Consider the following 15,450-nt stretch of genomic DNA (forward strand, 5'->3'; position numbering starts at 1 on the left):
TTACCTTTGGACTTGTATGGCACTGATGTGCCCAGTGAGGGATTTTCAAGTGTTGCTGTGGAGGTTTAATCAGGGAGAGAAAGGATTCTCCCATCTGTTGCAGAACTTGAGCCTCTTGCTGTTAAAATGCACCATTTTCAGTCCTGCTCTGCTCAGCGCAGAGGGTCACTGAACAAAGCCACCCTGGGAGTCAATAAAAGGACATTTTCCCTTTGGATGCCTGAAAACCCAAGTTTTAAGATGACATAAACCCAAACATTTACACCTATTTAGCTCCTTAAAGCTGAGTGCAGCACTCGGAATATTCAGTGTTCTGTGCTGTAGGAAGTTAGGCTCCTGTTCCAGGGCTGCTGCAGGCTTGCCCTTTGGATTCCTATTGATAGTTGCATTTGATCCTGTGTGTTCCCAAGCCTTCAAACCTGATTTCTCCCCCGTTTTTCCCCCCCACAACAGCAGGACAACAGGGAAATGTTCCGCAGCGTCCGGCACATGATTTACGACCTGATCGAGTGGAGATCCCAAATCCTCTCTGGGACCCTGCCCCAAGATGAGCTCAAGGAGCTGAAAAAGAAAGTGACTGCCAAAATTGATTATGGCAACAGGTTTGTGAACAGCATTTCCCAGGTTTTTCTGCCTGAATCCAGATCACCCTGTGTAAGACACATCAGCTGTCAGTGAGTTCTTGGAGGATTCTTTTTTTCCCCCCTGGAGCTGTAGATGAAATATTTGTGTATTCACACTTCTGTTACAGCAAGATAAAGATTGAAGTTGAGGCAGCATCTTTAAAGTGTAATATGTAAAGTGGAATCCATCTCTCTCTCTTGATGGTATCATCAATTTGACAATGGTATGAAGCTGTAATTTTTTAAGGCCAATTCAAAAGTGCACGTATTGCCTGCCTTGAAAATAGAATTTTAAACTCCTCTTGCTTCTGTGGCACAAACAGTTGTCACCCTCTGAGCACCACCAGCTGCCTGTGCCCTCGAGTCACTCAGCTGTAATGTGATGCTGAAGGATTTGGCTCAGAAGCACCATTTAGCTCTTGGTTCCTCTCCTTCCACAGCATCCAGCTGGTGGCACGAGATGAGCAGGGAGGTTTCATCAAAGAAAGGAGCTATTTAGCACAAGAGAGTGGAAGCTGGGAAGGAAATACTGCCCCAAAAAGCAGTGCAGGTTGCATGTGTTGGATATTTCAGTGATTCAGATGTATTCTCTCCCCAGATGGTTGGCTGGGTTTAAAGACAATTTCTGTAAATGCAAGTTTTGGATTATAACTTGTCTGTACGATTATGATTTTGCATTTTGATCAAAAAAAAAAGAAATCAAATCTTACTCCTCATCATTGGAAGCAGTGTTTTGAATACTGAGAGACAAAACATGTTGTAGTGCTCCCTGCAGTCCTGCCCATTGTGTGGGATTCTGTTGTCTTGCACTGAAAAAGTTTGCATCAACTCAGTCTTTCAATGCTTTGTGATGTAAATATCTCACCATATTTCATTTATTTTTGTTTAATTCCTTAAGAACTGCCAAACTTGCCATATTTCTGCTCGTGTACTTCATCAGCAAAAGCTGGGATTAAAAAAAGAAATTAAAAATTAATCAGTGACTGCATTCAGTCAGTAATTATCATTTGTAATCTGAGGTATGGACAGTGGTACCTCTGCAGACAATTACCCAGATGTTATTGGGATTATTTGTTTGGCTACTGGATTCCACCATCTGCCCAAGGAGTTGGTAAAAGTTGCTCTCAATAACCTCCAGATGCTCAGCCTTCAGATCCAGTGGAACATCTTGTGCTGTGCTTTGTATTTGTAATGTTCTGATGGGCTAATTAAGTGATCAGAAGGTTCTCTGGAGAGTGCAGGAGGGAGGTGAATGTGAACTTCTGAGTAAATGCTCACCACTGAAAGATAGCATATGCTCCTAATAAAACCCTAAACCCTTCACTTGTGCCTAAAAGGAGCATGAATGGGGATTTTAGGATCCAGACAGAATGAATTCATTATCTGCTTTATAAATACTGGGTCACCTTTGAGGTCCCAGCTCAAATAATTCTAAATGTTTTATGTCCTAATCATGTCCTGACCTTTCCTGACTTGTGAAACACTGATTTGTAAATAAGTTTTCTTTTTCCTTCTGTAAATATAGACAGGATTTTGCAGCATATTGTCAGAGTAACTGAGGAAGCAAAAATGGCCTTAGGAATCTGTATTTTAATATCTTTCTGAAATTGGGTCAGGTAATTTTGTTGTGAAAATGCTTTTTTTTTTTTTTTTGGTTCAGTTGCAAATATCTGTAACTGGGACACTTAGGAAAAAAAAAATCAGATTTTTTTCCCAAGCATCATTTGCAAGTTAAAGGCTAAAACAAAGGAATTGAATCAAAGGAGGGTTTGCTTTGACTCCTTTGACAGCCAGTGCAAACATTGGTGTGTTGTAGTCTGGGTTATGAGAGTTTGCCTCAATTTCTGAGCTTTTCCCCTGGCCCAGGCAGCTTCTCCCATGGAAGGGCTGTGGCAGTTCCAGTGCTCTGTGGGTGTTTCTCCTGCTGTGGCTGCTGTCCAGGGAACAGTAGTAGGGAGGAGGAAAACAACTTTGGCTGCTTTTCTGTTTGCTTTCAATGATGAAACCATTTTCTCACCAGAAAATTCATCTGGGAGTGAGATGTTCTGGGGATGCTGGAGAGTTTTATGATGTCTGGGTCCAGCTCCAGAGCAGAGCTTAAAAATCCGCTGCCTCCACCCTGCAGCTTGAGTGGTCTTTGTCTCCCCTGCAATTAATGCAGTGCAGTTAATTGGAGGGGTTTGGTGGTGACCCCACTCAAGGGTTTAACACTTCAGGGGTGAGGAGGAATCCTCCAAGTCCATGGAAATATCTCTGTGTGCCACAGCTCCTGTTTCCAAGTCCTTGCAGGTTGTGCCCAGATGGAATTTACTTTCAGATAAAGCATGAACCCCTGTGTGACTTATCAGACACAGAAAATTCGATTTAAGCTCATTGATCAAACATATTTCAGCTCTAAAGTTACAGCAGCTCCACTGGGAGAGCAGATCATGGAGTTAGAAGGAAATAGGGACACATTTATTGGGGTGGAAGTGACAAAGGCACTCTTAGGGAAGGGACCTGGTTTTTTAACCCTTGGTACTGCTGGAAAATGTGGAGAAAAGTGAAAGGTTTTTCCTGAGCCTGGATTTGATTGTGGCAGAAAGCTTCCTCTCTGCAGAAGGTAATTATGGATGTTAACACCCTGCTGACAGAGATCTGGCTTCTGCTTTAAAAAAGGAAACAACTTCTGCCTCATCTTGTGGGGTGTGGGTAAAACATGAGTTGGGAGTGGGAGACATGAGCTGTGTGTGCTGGGACTTGGTGTTCAGGCTGTTGGATAAATCAGAGGAGGAGACCAAGTCTGTGGCAAATTTATTTGTTTAAGAAGTTGCTTCCCCAGCTGTTGTGCTGTTTCATTTCCATCCCTTCTCCCTGTGCTGTGGGAATGAGTGACTTGGATCCCCAGGTTGCTGACATGTTAAATTGCATTATCACGTCTCAGCTAATTTCTTTTCCATCACGTGTCAGGTGTGCGAGTTGAACATTTGGCAGGTGCTTTTTGTGCATTCCTTTCAGCACTGTTAATCCACAAACATATTTTTCTGTCTTGTTTAGAATTCTGGATTTGGATCTGGTGGTTAGAGATGAAGATGGCAACATTTTGGACCCAGAGCAGACCAGCACCATCAGCCTTTTCAGAGCACATGAAATAGCTTCCAAGCAAGTGGAGGAGAGGCTGCAGGAGGAAAAAGTGAGAGACTCTGTGGCTTTTCCCTGGGAAACACAAGGCTGTAAACTAATTGGATGACTGTTATTTTTAGCATTGGTAATGAGGGATTTGGTGTGTTTATGGAGAATTACCAGGCTTAAAAATTTTGTAAGAAGTTTTGTCTTAGGCTGGGTTTTTTTTTTTCGTCCTTTAAAGGCTTTAGTAGAATCTATGGTTCAGACCTGTATGAATAAATCAGCTGAATTTGTAGGTTAATATCAGATGTGCATGTGAGAGGTTTGTAAGTTAGGTTGTCATCAGAGTTTCTGTTTGAGAATCACAAAGACTAAAATCCTCGTTCTTGTGTGGTTTCTTTATGCCAATCCTAAAAACTTGTTGTTGAAATAAAAGGGGCAAATTTAAAGCCCTTCTCAGTCTTGAATTGTCAGCACCTTTGCAGTTCAAAATCCTTATTTTTAAAAGGAAGAACTTTTCTGTTTCTTTTTATTGTGTGTTGCTGGATTTTTTTCAGGTATGTTTGAGGCTCTGTTTCTTCTCCATTTGTTTCTCTCTCCTTAATAAGTGAAGGCATCTTTTCTTCCTTTTTATCTTCTTTTTTTATTTTAACTTTTTCCTTATGGTGCAGCACTTCAAGACAATCCAGAAAATCTGTCTGTCATAAGACTTGACAGAAAAAAGATCACAGGAGCAGACACTCAATGGAAACCACCTCTTCTTTCCGGAAGGTTTTAGGAAAGTTTTATAACAGTTGGATGTCTGTTGGGCTAAGTTGAACTTTATTTTGTTCTTCAATTGCAGTCTCAGAAGCAGAATATTGATATCAACAGACAAGCCAAGTTTGCTGCCACTCCTTCCTTTGCTTTATTTGTAAATTTAAAAAACGTCGTGTGTAAAATAGGAGAAGATGCTGAAGTCCTGATGTCTCTGTATGACCCCCTGGAATCCAAATTCATCAGGTCAGGGCCATTTTTATCTGTGCTCACTCAGGGGTGGTACTGAGGGACTTCTGGGGCTTAGCAAAGTCAATTTTCTGTGAAAGGCAGAGGCAGGTCCCTTCACTTGGGGTCCATTTCAGGGTTGTGCTGTGCTTGTGGAAATCCAGAGGTGAACACACCTGCAAGGGCTGTGCCCTTGCTGAGCTGCAGAATTCCCACACTTGGTTGCTGGGGAGGTGCTTTCTTTATAAAAATTGTGTGCACTAAGGGAAATGCCAGCTCCTTGCTCAATATTTGTTTCCTTAGGATAAGGAAATTGGGTTGAAAAGTCTCCTGTGAATTCTGAAGGTGATTTTGTCTGCTTAAGTTAAAGGGCATTCCGTGATAGGGTATGGGGGAATGGCTTTAAGCTGAAGGAGGGTGGATTTAGATGGGATATTAAGAAGAAATCCTTTCCTGGGAGGGTTTCCCAGAGAGGTTGTGGACTCCCAATCCCTGGCAGTGCCCAAGGCCAGGTTCAGGGGGTTGGAGCAGCCTGGGACAGTGGAAAGTGTCCCTGCCATGGCTGGGGTGGGAATGAGATGTTCTTCATGATCCCTTCCAGCCCAAAGCATCCTGTGCTTCTGTTGCTCTATGATTTAAACAAAAAGTCTTCAAAATGTTGTTCTTTTCAGTGAGAACTACCTGGTGAGGTGGTCGAGCTGTGGCCTCCCCAAGGACATTGACAGACTGCACAACCTGCGGGCCGTGTTCACCGTGAGTGTGCCCTGCCCAGGGCTGGGGCTGAGCTGGGTGGCACCAGCCTGGGGCACCCCTGCAGGGGGAAGCAGAGCTGGGGAGGGCCTGGAGGGCAAGGGGGAATGGCTGCTACTACCAGAAGGCAGGGTTAGGTGGGATATTGGGAAGGAATTGCTGCCTGGGAGGGGGGAAAGAGCGGGAGGAGGGTCCCCAGAGAAGCTGTGGCTGCCTCTGGATCCCTGGCAGTGCCCAAGGCCAGGTTGGGGCACCCTGGGATAGTGGAAGTGTCCTTGCTCATTGCTGGGGTGGGAACAAGATGATTTTGAAGATCCCTTCCAACCCAAACCATTCCACGATTCTGTGCTCGCTGGAGGCTTGCATGAGACATTGCTCCTGAGTGGCTGCTGAATGTTCTCAACACCTGGGAAAAACCAAAGTGAATTTTTAAACTTTTGAATTGCTAGAAATAGTTTGACCTCCTAAGGAATTAATTTGCACAGAACTCCAGTAAGATGTTGAAGTACTGTTACAAAAGCTGCTCTGCTCTGAGAGGACATTTTGTTAGAGGCTTGCGCAGCAAAGGCAAATTCTGAGCAGCAAATTCTCTGCCTACTGAAATGGAACTTGAAATTCAGCTACTGGAAAGCAGCCTGATGTCACTCCTGTTTGTAGGACCTGGGCAGCAAGGACCTGAAGAGGGAGAAGATCAGTTTTGTGTGTCAGATCGTGCGTGTGGGCAGGATGGAGCTGCGGGACAACAACACCAGGAAGCTCACGTCGGGGCTGCGCAGACCCTTCGGGGTGGCAGGTACCTCTGGGGTGCTCTCTCCATCTCCTTTTCAGTCCTTCCATGGAAATTGGGTAGTGGAACTGCTGTGGGGCTGTCTGAACTCAGAGTTGTTCAAATCCCATCAGACTGGTTGCTGTATCCTGCCCCCACCAGGGTTTGTGTGGCTGAGTTTCTAAAGCTCATTTGCTCCGTGTTATTCCATAGACAACTCTGAAATTCCACAGTTGATAATTCCACCCCTCTTCTGAGTCACTGTGGCTTCAGTTCCCCGGGGGTTCCCTCTTCCCACGTCGCTGAGTTCATTCAGTGCCCTTGGTTTGTCTTTGCAGTGATGGATGTTACTGACATCATTAACGGGAAGGTTGATGATGAGGACAAGCAGCACTTCATCCCCTTCCAGCCGTAAGTAGGGAGCAGGTGCAAGAACAAGCAGGAAAAAAACCAAGATTTAAACTTTGATTTTTACAAAAAGCTAATATTTTAAGCTAATTTATTTCCATGGGATATTTTCTCTTCAGTAATATTGTTAATATATCTTCCCTGATAATTTGCCATTAGCTGCAACAGCAATATCCCCAGAAACTTTAGGGTTTTTGGAGTTTAAAGCATTCCCAAATTTGCAGCCTTGTTTTCTCTTTGTTTCAAGATGTCAGGGGGAGAATGTGTAAGAGGTGAAATGCTTAAAGTAAGTTCACTGCTGGTTTAGCTCTGCCTGAGATCAATAGAGATCATGTTCCATCTATAAATCCTAAGATTTTACTTCCATGAAGTGAGGAAAGGTAGAAGGGATAAGGCAAATTTACATGAAGTAAATAAATAAATAATTAAATACTAAATTTACATGGATGCTTAGTTTTCCCATTGTGAAATGTGCTGGACTCCCATCTGTTCCAAAAGGCAAAACATAGTTGTGGAAGCTAAATTCCTTGATTAATACACTAATGGATATTCAGATGGGCTTTTAATATTATTTTTTAAAAAAGCTTGACATAATAAAATCATAAATTAACTTTGTTTTGAGAAATAGGCACGGTTCAGGAAGCCGTTGTGGTTTGAAGGTGTAGCGCTGGTGAGAGGACTGCAAAGTGTGCAGGTCCTGACAGGTTAATGACAAAATCAAAGTACAATTCCATTTTTCAAGGAAAATGGGGTTTGGGGAAAAGAAAGATATGTTTATTGTGTGGTAAACAACAGCAAAGTTATTTTTTTAGCCAGTGTGGAAGTATGCAATGAAAATGAACCTTTCAGAGGGGGTGCTAATGGAACATCCAGTTTTCTGCTCCATTAGCACTGAATCATTTTTCCTGTTCCATATACACAGAGCTTCAAAAATATGCACAATGTGATTTTTCTTTTTCCCCTGTAATAAATGAGAGCATTCTCCTGAAAAAGTCTATCCCAAAGGACATGAATAAGGTGGAAACCAACGCAGGGTGAACACTGGTGGTGTTATTTCCAACATAGATATGGGCTGTGTATATGAGGCACATTTTTCTCCTCATCCCATGCTTTGTTTCTGTTGTACCACATGAATTCTGTTTTCATATCTTTGTTTGTATTCATTCACTGGCCACCAGCACAATGGCTGTCAAAAGCACTTGGCAAGATTTACTTCAGTGCCACCTAATGCTGCTGTTTATTTATTGTCCCCATCTTCTCATTTGTTCACTGAGTTGGGTTGTCTGCTCTTCTCCTCCTTTTCCCTGTGAGATTGATGGGAGCTTTTCCTTCAGGCACTCCACCTGTGCAATGGCAGAGGTGACCCTGGAGGTGTTGCAGGGCCAGTCTGCTATGAATATATCTATATTTCAATATTTATAGAAAAGAGAACTGCCTCTGTGGGTTTTCACTGAGTAACTGGGGACTCCCATGTGGGAGAGCTCCCCCTGCTCCCTGAGGACTGTCCCTGTCCCTGAGGGAGCAGAGCCCTCACAGGTGTGCTGGACTCTCTGTGGTAGATCAGCGTTCTTCTGATTAATGATCTCCCTCTGTCTTTCTTGTTACCTTTCCTGTCCTCTGTCCTGCGTTGACTAATAAATACTCTTTGTCACAACTGTGATACGATCTTTTGTGTTCCCTTGTCACTGTGACTTCTGGTTTTCTGTGCCCCTTTGTCTCCTGGTGTTGGTCGTCATGTGCATCCTCCAGGCTAGCGTTGGATGACGCCATTCGACACAAGCAGCTGAACATATCATCCCGTTTTTCACCCAGGGTGGCAGGGGAGAATGATTTCCTGCAGACTGTTATAAACAAAGTGATTGCTGCTAAAGAAGTCAACCACAAGGGTCAGGGTAGGTACTGCTCTTTCTGTGCACCTTGATTTGCTTCGTCTCATGGTGGTTTTGATTTTGGGATCAAAAAATTGTTTGTATGGGTTTGTTCCTCCTTTCCCCATTCCTCAGGGCTCAGCCTGCTCTTCCCCCTTCCCCATAATTTTTCCCCTGCCCAGTGTGGACTCTGCATGTTGTAGCATTGTTCAGCTCTTGGATGTGTTTATATTTCTGCTGGAGAGGGACCAAGATGATCAAGGGTCTGAACATCTCTGATGAGCAGAGACTGAGGGAGCTGGGCCTGGTTACTCTGGGTAGAGGAGACTGAGAGGGAATCTCAGTATTCCTTATAAATACATGCAGAGGGTGTCAGGGGATGGGGCCAGGCTCTTTTCAGTTGACAGGATGAAGAGCAGTGGCCATAAACTAAAACACAAGTTCCACCTCACCATGAGGAAGAACTTCCCATGGAGGGTGGCAGAGCTCTGGAGCAGCTGCCCAGGCAGGTGTGGAGTTTCCCTTTGTGCAGACATGCCCAGCCCACCTGAACTCGTTCCTGTGTCACCTGCTCCCCTTGGCAGGACTGGATGATCTCCAGAGGTCCCTTCTAACCCCACCTGTCCCGTGACAGATCCTCTGCTGGAGGTGATGACTCAAGGACTCACCTCTTGTGCCCTTGAGCTGTGGAGTTTTACCTCTCCATGCTGAAGGAAGGGATATTCCCTCCCTTCTCTTCCTGTCCCATATTTTTGTTCTCTGCAGCTGCACTTGGGGCATTTTTGCTCCTTCCCCTGGAGACCTGAGCTCACAGGAGGTGAGGAAGGAGCCAGGGCCAGGCAAACCCCCTGAAACCTTCCCTGGTACCTTCTCCAGGCCACTGCTCTGGGTTGATTTATTTTTGTGTGTGATCCCATGATCATGAGGTGTCTGTGCCCAGTTATTCCAATGCTGGTTTCAATATTTTCTGGGAATTCTGGATTAATGTGGAGTTATGCTGATTCATACAGAGTTTCCACCAAACACACTGTATTGCTCCGTATCTCGCCAAACCTCAGGAAAACTACACAGTTTCCTCTGATTTTTGCACTAATCAATAGCGAACAAAATTTTACATAAACCTTATTTTTAGATTCTCCTTTAGCTAATGAGGGAAAGTTTTATCTGCTTCTCCTCCTTGTTTTCACCTGTGGCCAGTGTGTATCCCACAGGAGGAAACATTTCAGTGTCTTTGATTCATTTCCCTAAAAAAGAGTGCCCAAGCAAACAGAAAAAGGATCAGGAGTTATTCCTTAGCCAGTCAGTGCAGGTACAGTTGCAGCTCAGTGAAGTAGCAGCTGTCAGAACCATCCCTGGCAGCAAATCAGCCCAGAAACTCTTACAGAGATACCATGGAAAAGACAAGCTGCCAAGTGTACACAAAAATGAATGTACAGTTAATTCTCTAACAGGGTAACCCACAATTTATTTTGTGGATGAATATTTTTGGGGTGTTTTTCATAGCTTTTAATTTTAGGATTTTCTTCTGAAAATTGCTGCTGTGATTATTTTGTGCTTAAACTTGATTGCCAGCCACTTCACCAAGTGGAGGCTTCTTTGGGTTGGGTTTCTCTTTTATTTTTATGGGTTTTTTTCCACTTTGGCATCTTTCTTTTTCCTGTAACAAATGTGCCTGATGTTAGTTGGCAAGCAGCAGCTTTTTAGTAGCTTCTGCTACTGAGCAGAAAAATATCAGCTGTGTGAAGCTGATGCTGTAGATTTGTGTGCTCAGAGCAGTAAAAGCAGCTTTATGGGGTGGTGATCAATCAGTTTGGGGCGTGGATCTGCTGCTGTTGCTTGCTTGGAGTCCTTGGGTCTCTCCATGCAAATCATCCTTGCTCCTTCTCTTTTTTCCCCATGGAAGATAAACATCTCATTACAAAGAACATGGAACATATTCAGAAATAATTCTGTGTGCTGTACTCATATTTTTGTGTGAAGTGATGAGATCTGTTGAGTATTTGAAAATATTTTCTGGTTTTTTTTAGTAAAGGAAGATCAGTTATCCTAATGTACCTAACTATTTTAACGTTTTTACATTTTTTCAGGTTGTAGAAAGAAATCTTTAGTAGGTAGGAATAAATCCCAGCAGTTTCATAATTGTGGTTTTTTTACACAACAGGTCTGTGGGTGACTTTGAAACTTCTTCCAGGAGATATCCATCAGATTAGGAAAGAGTTTCCACACTTAGTGGACAGGTCAACAGCAGTGGCTCGGAAAATGGGCTTTCCTGAGATTATCATGCCTGGTAAGGCACTTAATTAATGCTGCTTTGTTATATTTTAACCTGCTTTAAATGTCTGTATGTATGGGAGGTTTTGGAGGAAAAAATAATTAAAGATGAATTTGAGGTATGGTATGCATTAAAAAAAAAGAAATCATCAAAAGTTAAAAATAATGAAAAATGAATGTGAAATACTTTGGTAATACGTGCATCAATAAATAAAGCTCCCACCCCCATCAAGAAGACAGGAAACCCCAGTGAGAGTGGAAATTCTCCCTTTTTTTCCCAGTTAAAAAGAATGTACACAAAGTACACACTTTGTATTATCCCCATAGCAAGGGCATATGTAAAACTTCTCTCCTGTGCTGAATCCAAAGCAGATTTTTGAGGCACAGGCTTGATTTAGAGATAGCAGCTCTCTTAGGGTTTGTACCAGATCTGGATAATGCATTTGAAAGAGAGCCACATCGTTTTGTAAAAATACATGTATTCTGTGCATGTTCAGGTGTTTACAGAAAACCAAAAGCCGTGAAAACCAACTGAAAAACGTGGTGCTTCTCAAAATGAAAACTGCCATGAGCGAGGGCAGAACCTGCAGTGTCCTTTGCAGATTGATGACTCTGGGGGATCCATGAGATGTTTCCAGAGCCCACCCCAGTTCCAGGTCTCCCTGTGGCTGCTGGCAGATGTCTGTCAGATGTTTTACAGTCTCCTCTACAAGTGGGAGTGCCCCAGCACCTTGTTTGCATCCTGTGCTGGCTCATAAAATTATTGGAAATCCCTTGTTTCCCCAGTTCATTGTCAAAGTTTCACTTGAACTGGGGTGGAGCTGAGGAGCATTTTGAGCCATAAATCTAAATACATCCCCCAGGCCAGCAAAACCATCAAACCTCTTCCTGCTGTAACAAATTAGAGACCTCCTGTAGGCTGTTAAAATATTTTAAATTGCAAAATACCTTTGTATGGGATAAATGTGTTGAAATTTTTTCTTTCAAGCGAATACTGAAAGAAGTTGTATAAAAATAAAATAAATGAAAATGCGGTGTTTGAAATGTTCTGCCATTGTTTCTGTGTGTCCTTGGTTTCCCAAGTGCTTGGGTTTCTTGTGAGAATTGTGGGTTATTTTGTGCTTTGCTTTCCCTTGTAGGAGATGTTAGAAATGACATCTATGTCACCTTGGTGCAGGGAGATTTTGACAAAGGCAGTAAAACCACAGCAAAGAATGTGGAAGTCACAGTGTCTGTTTATGATGAAGATGGCAAGAGATTAGAGGTATTAAAGTATTTAATGTCTGGGGGCTTTTTGATTTTGATACATATCATGTTAAGCCTTTTCAACAGCTGTATTTGTCAGCTTAAGGTCCCAGGTTTTATTTTCAACCAAACTTTTGTCATCATTAAATACATCTTGCCTTATCCATGCATGCATTTTGGTACCAGTTTCATGAGGAGCATTCTCTCTTATTCTGACCTACTTCACTGATTTATTTTTTGTTTATTTGACTGCAAAAGTGGAGTTTAAATGACATAAATGTTTCCCTTTCTGTTTGTTTTTGCAGAGTGTTATTTTTCCTGGTGCTGGTGATGAAGCCATCTCAGAATACAAGTCAGTGATCTATTACCAAGTAAAGCAGCCTCGCTGGTTTGAGACTGTGAAGGTATTTAAACTGTTAAAATAACTTCTCTGGGTGTTAATGTGCCATTAATACAGCTTCCAGTGGGAAAGAAAAGTGGGAAAATGCAGTGCCTGTGAATAGCTCAGCTAAGAAAGGCTTTGACTTTTATTGCATATTGAATTTTATTTCGGCCATTGTTCAGGATGACTGGTGTGGGGACACTGCAGCAGCTCTTCAGGAATGGTTTGCTCTCTTTCCATGAAGCTGTCCTAGAGGAGAGCAGGATATTAAGGCTAAAACACATTTGCCATAGTGTTGGACTCATCAGTGGGGAGCTGGTTGTGCTTTAAGCCTGTTCATTTTGCTGGAGTAATAACCTTTCCACCGCCACTTTTGGAGATTGCAAACCTGGAATCCTTTCAGTCTGTCTGTGAGCAGGGGCTGTGTGCTCACAAGGGCCTTGCAGCTGCTCCCCACACCAGAATTTTCACTCCAAAGGTGCCTTATTGTGTCTGTAGAGTGAAAAGGGCTGTTGGAATGGCACAGGATGGATGTGCTGCTGGGATTGTCACTCACTGATCATTTGGATGATATCTGGATGGGGTTGGGGGAGGCTGAAGGTGCTGCCCTGATCATTTCCTTCTCCTCCCCTTGTGTTGGACTCATCACTGTTTGGGTTGTGCTTTAAGCCTTCTCATTTTGCTGGGGTAATAACATTTCCACTGCCACGTTTGGAGGTTGATGGTGGCTTTCTGGAATCCATTCATCTCTGCAGCAGTGGGAGCAGGGGCTGTGTGCTCACAAGGGCCTTGCAGCTGCTCCGCACTCCAGAATTTTCACTCCAAAGGTGCCTTGTCGTGCCTGTAGACAGAAAGGATGGATGTGCTGCTGGGATTGTCACTCACTGATCATTTGGAAGATGTCTGGATGGGGTTGGGGGAGGCTGAAGGTGCTGCCCTGACCATTTCCTTCTCCTCTGCCACTGCCAGGTTGCCATCCCCATCGAGGACGTGAACCGCAGCCACCTGAGGTTCACCTTCCGCCACAGATCCTCCCAGGACTGTGAGTAACTCAGCCTCTCCTTCATGGCTCAGGTTCAGCTTTTCTATTTTCCCATTCTGTGCTGCTTTAGTGTGTGGATCTGAGCTTCACATCAGGGGATGGTGAGCTCTGTGCACAGAGCAGGGAGACAAAACAATTCCTGCTCCAGCTGGGCACCAAGGACAAATGATCCAAATCTCAGCCCAAGAGCACAAACACCGTGGGCTGGAGAGAGAAAAACAAGCAGGGTGGGACTGCAGGGGCTAAAGCTGGAATGGGACAATGAACTGCAAGGTGCAAATGGAGCAGAACTGATCCCAGTGACAGACCCCGTGCCCGGCCGTGCATTTTGGGGCCATTTTGGTTCATCTTGGGTGCAGCCCTGGCTGGGCTCTTGTGCTGCCCAAGGTGGATCCATGGAGGAGATCCTTGGAATAAATCCCTGCTCTATTCTGTGACTCTGTCCAGCCTCTGCTCTAGGTCAACCTTCACAAGGCACCATCCTTGGGAATTCCTGGAGCAGGGATGCCATTCCCATATTCCGAGTCCAGAGCTGATCATTGCCTTTGCTTTTTGTGCAGGATTAAATTTGTGACACTTTATCATATCTCAGCGCCTTTTTCCTGTTACATCTTCCTCACTCTTACCTATCCTGATTGAGTTTTTCCTTCCCTGCCCAGTTTTTTTCCCCTGAGGGAATAAATGGAATTTTTTACTAGGTTACTAATGGAGTAAAGCTTTTCATTAATAACTCAGAGGGTTGTGGTATTCTGTATCTTGGAGATAGGGAGTAATAAAGATCTTCAACAAATGGGAATGACAAAGTCTACTGTTGGCTTAACATCAGTAATTGAAGACTTTGGGATTAAGAAAATTAATAAAATAATCTAGACAATGATACTTTTTAAGGAAAACAATGTTCCAAAATTCAGTGTCATTATTATCAGAATTCTGATTGTGTGCTAAAAATTATCAGAGTCAGAGATGTTATTAGAATGACTCAAATATTTAGGTTGGCCACAGCCTAAATATTTCAAAGAGGTCTCTCCTAAATATTAACAAGAGCCCCTTCCAGGGCTTTCTCCCAGGCTCCTTGGGCTGCCTCAAGGTGATGACACTTTCCTTCTGGCTTTACTTCTCTGCTTCCTTTGTGATCTCCCCTTCATCTCTTGCTTTGTTGTTTTAAACTTTTGCCAACAGATTTGACCAAGAAGAAGCTGAATGCATTTTTATTAGTTCCTGTTGGCTGCAGAATGGGTCAGCTTTCAAAATACTGAGGCACTTCATCTGCATTTATGGATCCAGTTTTTGTTTTGCTTCTAATGTTCCCCTTGCAAATGTCTGTCCTCAGGGCTCTGTGCTCTGATGAGATCCTCAGTGCTGGTGTTTAATCTTTATTCCAGCTCCCAAACGCTGCCATTCTTCTAAAAACCTGGGCTTTCTCAATGCATCACATTTCTGTTTTGTTTTTAAAATTTGCCTTTATAAAGCTTTCCAAAAAGAACAGACAGAATATGGAAATAAGAAGCATCTGGTTATTGTTGATGTATTCATTTGGCTTTTTTTTTTTTTGGTTCTGTCTTGCTTTTAGAAGACTTCCCCAGTTTTTTATACACTTAATTTACATGAGAATTTTTGCTGTGGTCCCTCACTGACAGGTTGTCCATGTTTGTGAGATTTAGGTGTCCTGACTGTAGAAATAATTATGTAGTGATTTTTTTCTTCTTTCTTTTTTTTTTTTTTTTTGGTAACAGCTAAAGACAAATCTGAGAAAATATTTGCTCTGGCATTTGTGAAGCTCATGAGATATGATGGGACAACTCTGAGGGATGGAGAGCACGACCTTATAGTTTACAAGGTAGAATTTTGACTTCCCAGCAGGGAAGCTCCACTGACTGACTTCTGGGGAATTCTGTTCCAGAATTACATTGGAAAATGTGTTTTGAACTCTGCTGTTAAATCAAACTAAGCAGCAAGTCCTGAGCAGTTGGTTTATATGAGAGATTGAGTGTTAAACCTTTAGTATG

The 15,450-nt window shown here is 43.2% G+C and overlaps 1 protein-coding gene across 1 annotated transcript in view; it reads left to right on the forward strand.

The window, feature by feature from the left end:
• The window catches only part of DOCK1 (dedicator of cytokinesis 1), a 254,970-nt gene that overhangs the window by 16,940 nt on the left and 222,580 nt on the right, over positions 1 to 15,450 (forward strand). Inside the window, exons 6-17 of the mRNA XM_014308424.2 lie at positions 454 to 602; positions 3,660 to 3,795; positions 4,573 to 4,730; positions 5,384 to 5,465; positions 6,120 to 6,255; positions 6,567 to 6,639; positions 8,386 to 8,528; positions 10,666 to 10,791; positions 11,915 to 12,039; positions 12,326 to 12,424; positions 13,372 to 13,444; positions 15,178 to 15,281. Of these exons, the coding sequence (XP_014163899.1) occupies positions 454 to 602; positions 3,660 to 3,795; positions 4,573 to 4,730; positions 5,384 to 5,465; positions 6,120 to 6,255; positions 6,567 to 6,639; positions 8,386 to 8,528; positions 10,666 to 10,791; positions 11,915 to 12,039; positions 12,326 to 12,424; positions 13,372 to 13,444; positions 15,178 to 15,281 (1,404 nt within the window). The remainder of the gene's footprint in view (positions 1 to 453; positions 603 to 3,659; positions 3,796 to 4,572; positions 4,731 to 5,383; positions 5,466 to 6,119; positions 6,256 to 6,566; positions 6,640 to 8,385; positions 8,529 to 10,665; positions 10,792 to 11,914; positions 12,040 to 12,325; positions 12,425 to 13,371; positions 13,445 to 15,177; positions 15,282 to 15,450) is intronic.

This window comes from Geospiza fortis, unplaced genomic scaffold, assembly GCF_000277835.1.
Source record: "Geospiza fortis unplaced genomic scaffold, GeoFor_1.0 scaffold452, whole genome shotgun sequence".
NCBI classification, from domain to species: Eukaryota; Metazoa; Chordata; class Aves; order Passeriformes; family Thraupidae; genus Geospiza; species Geospiza fortis.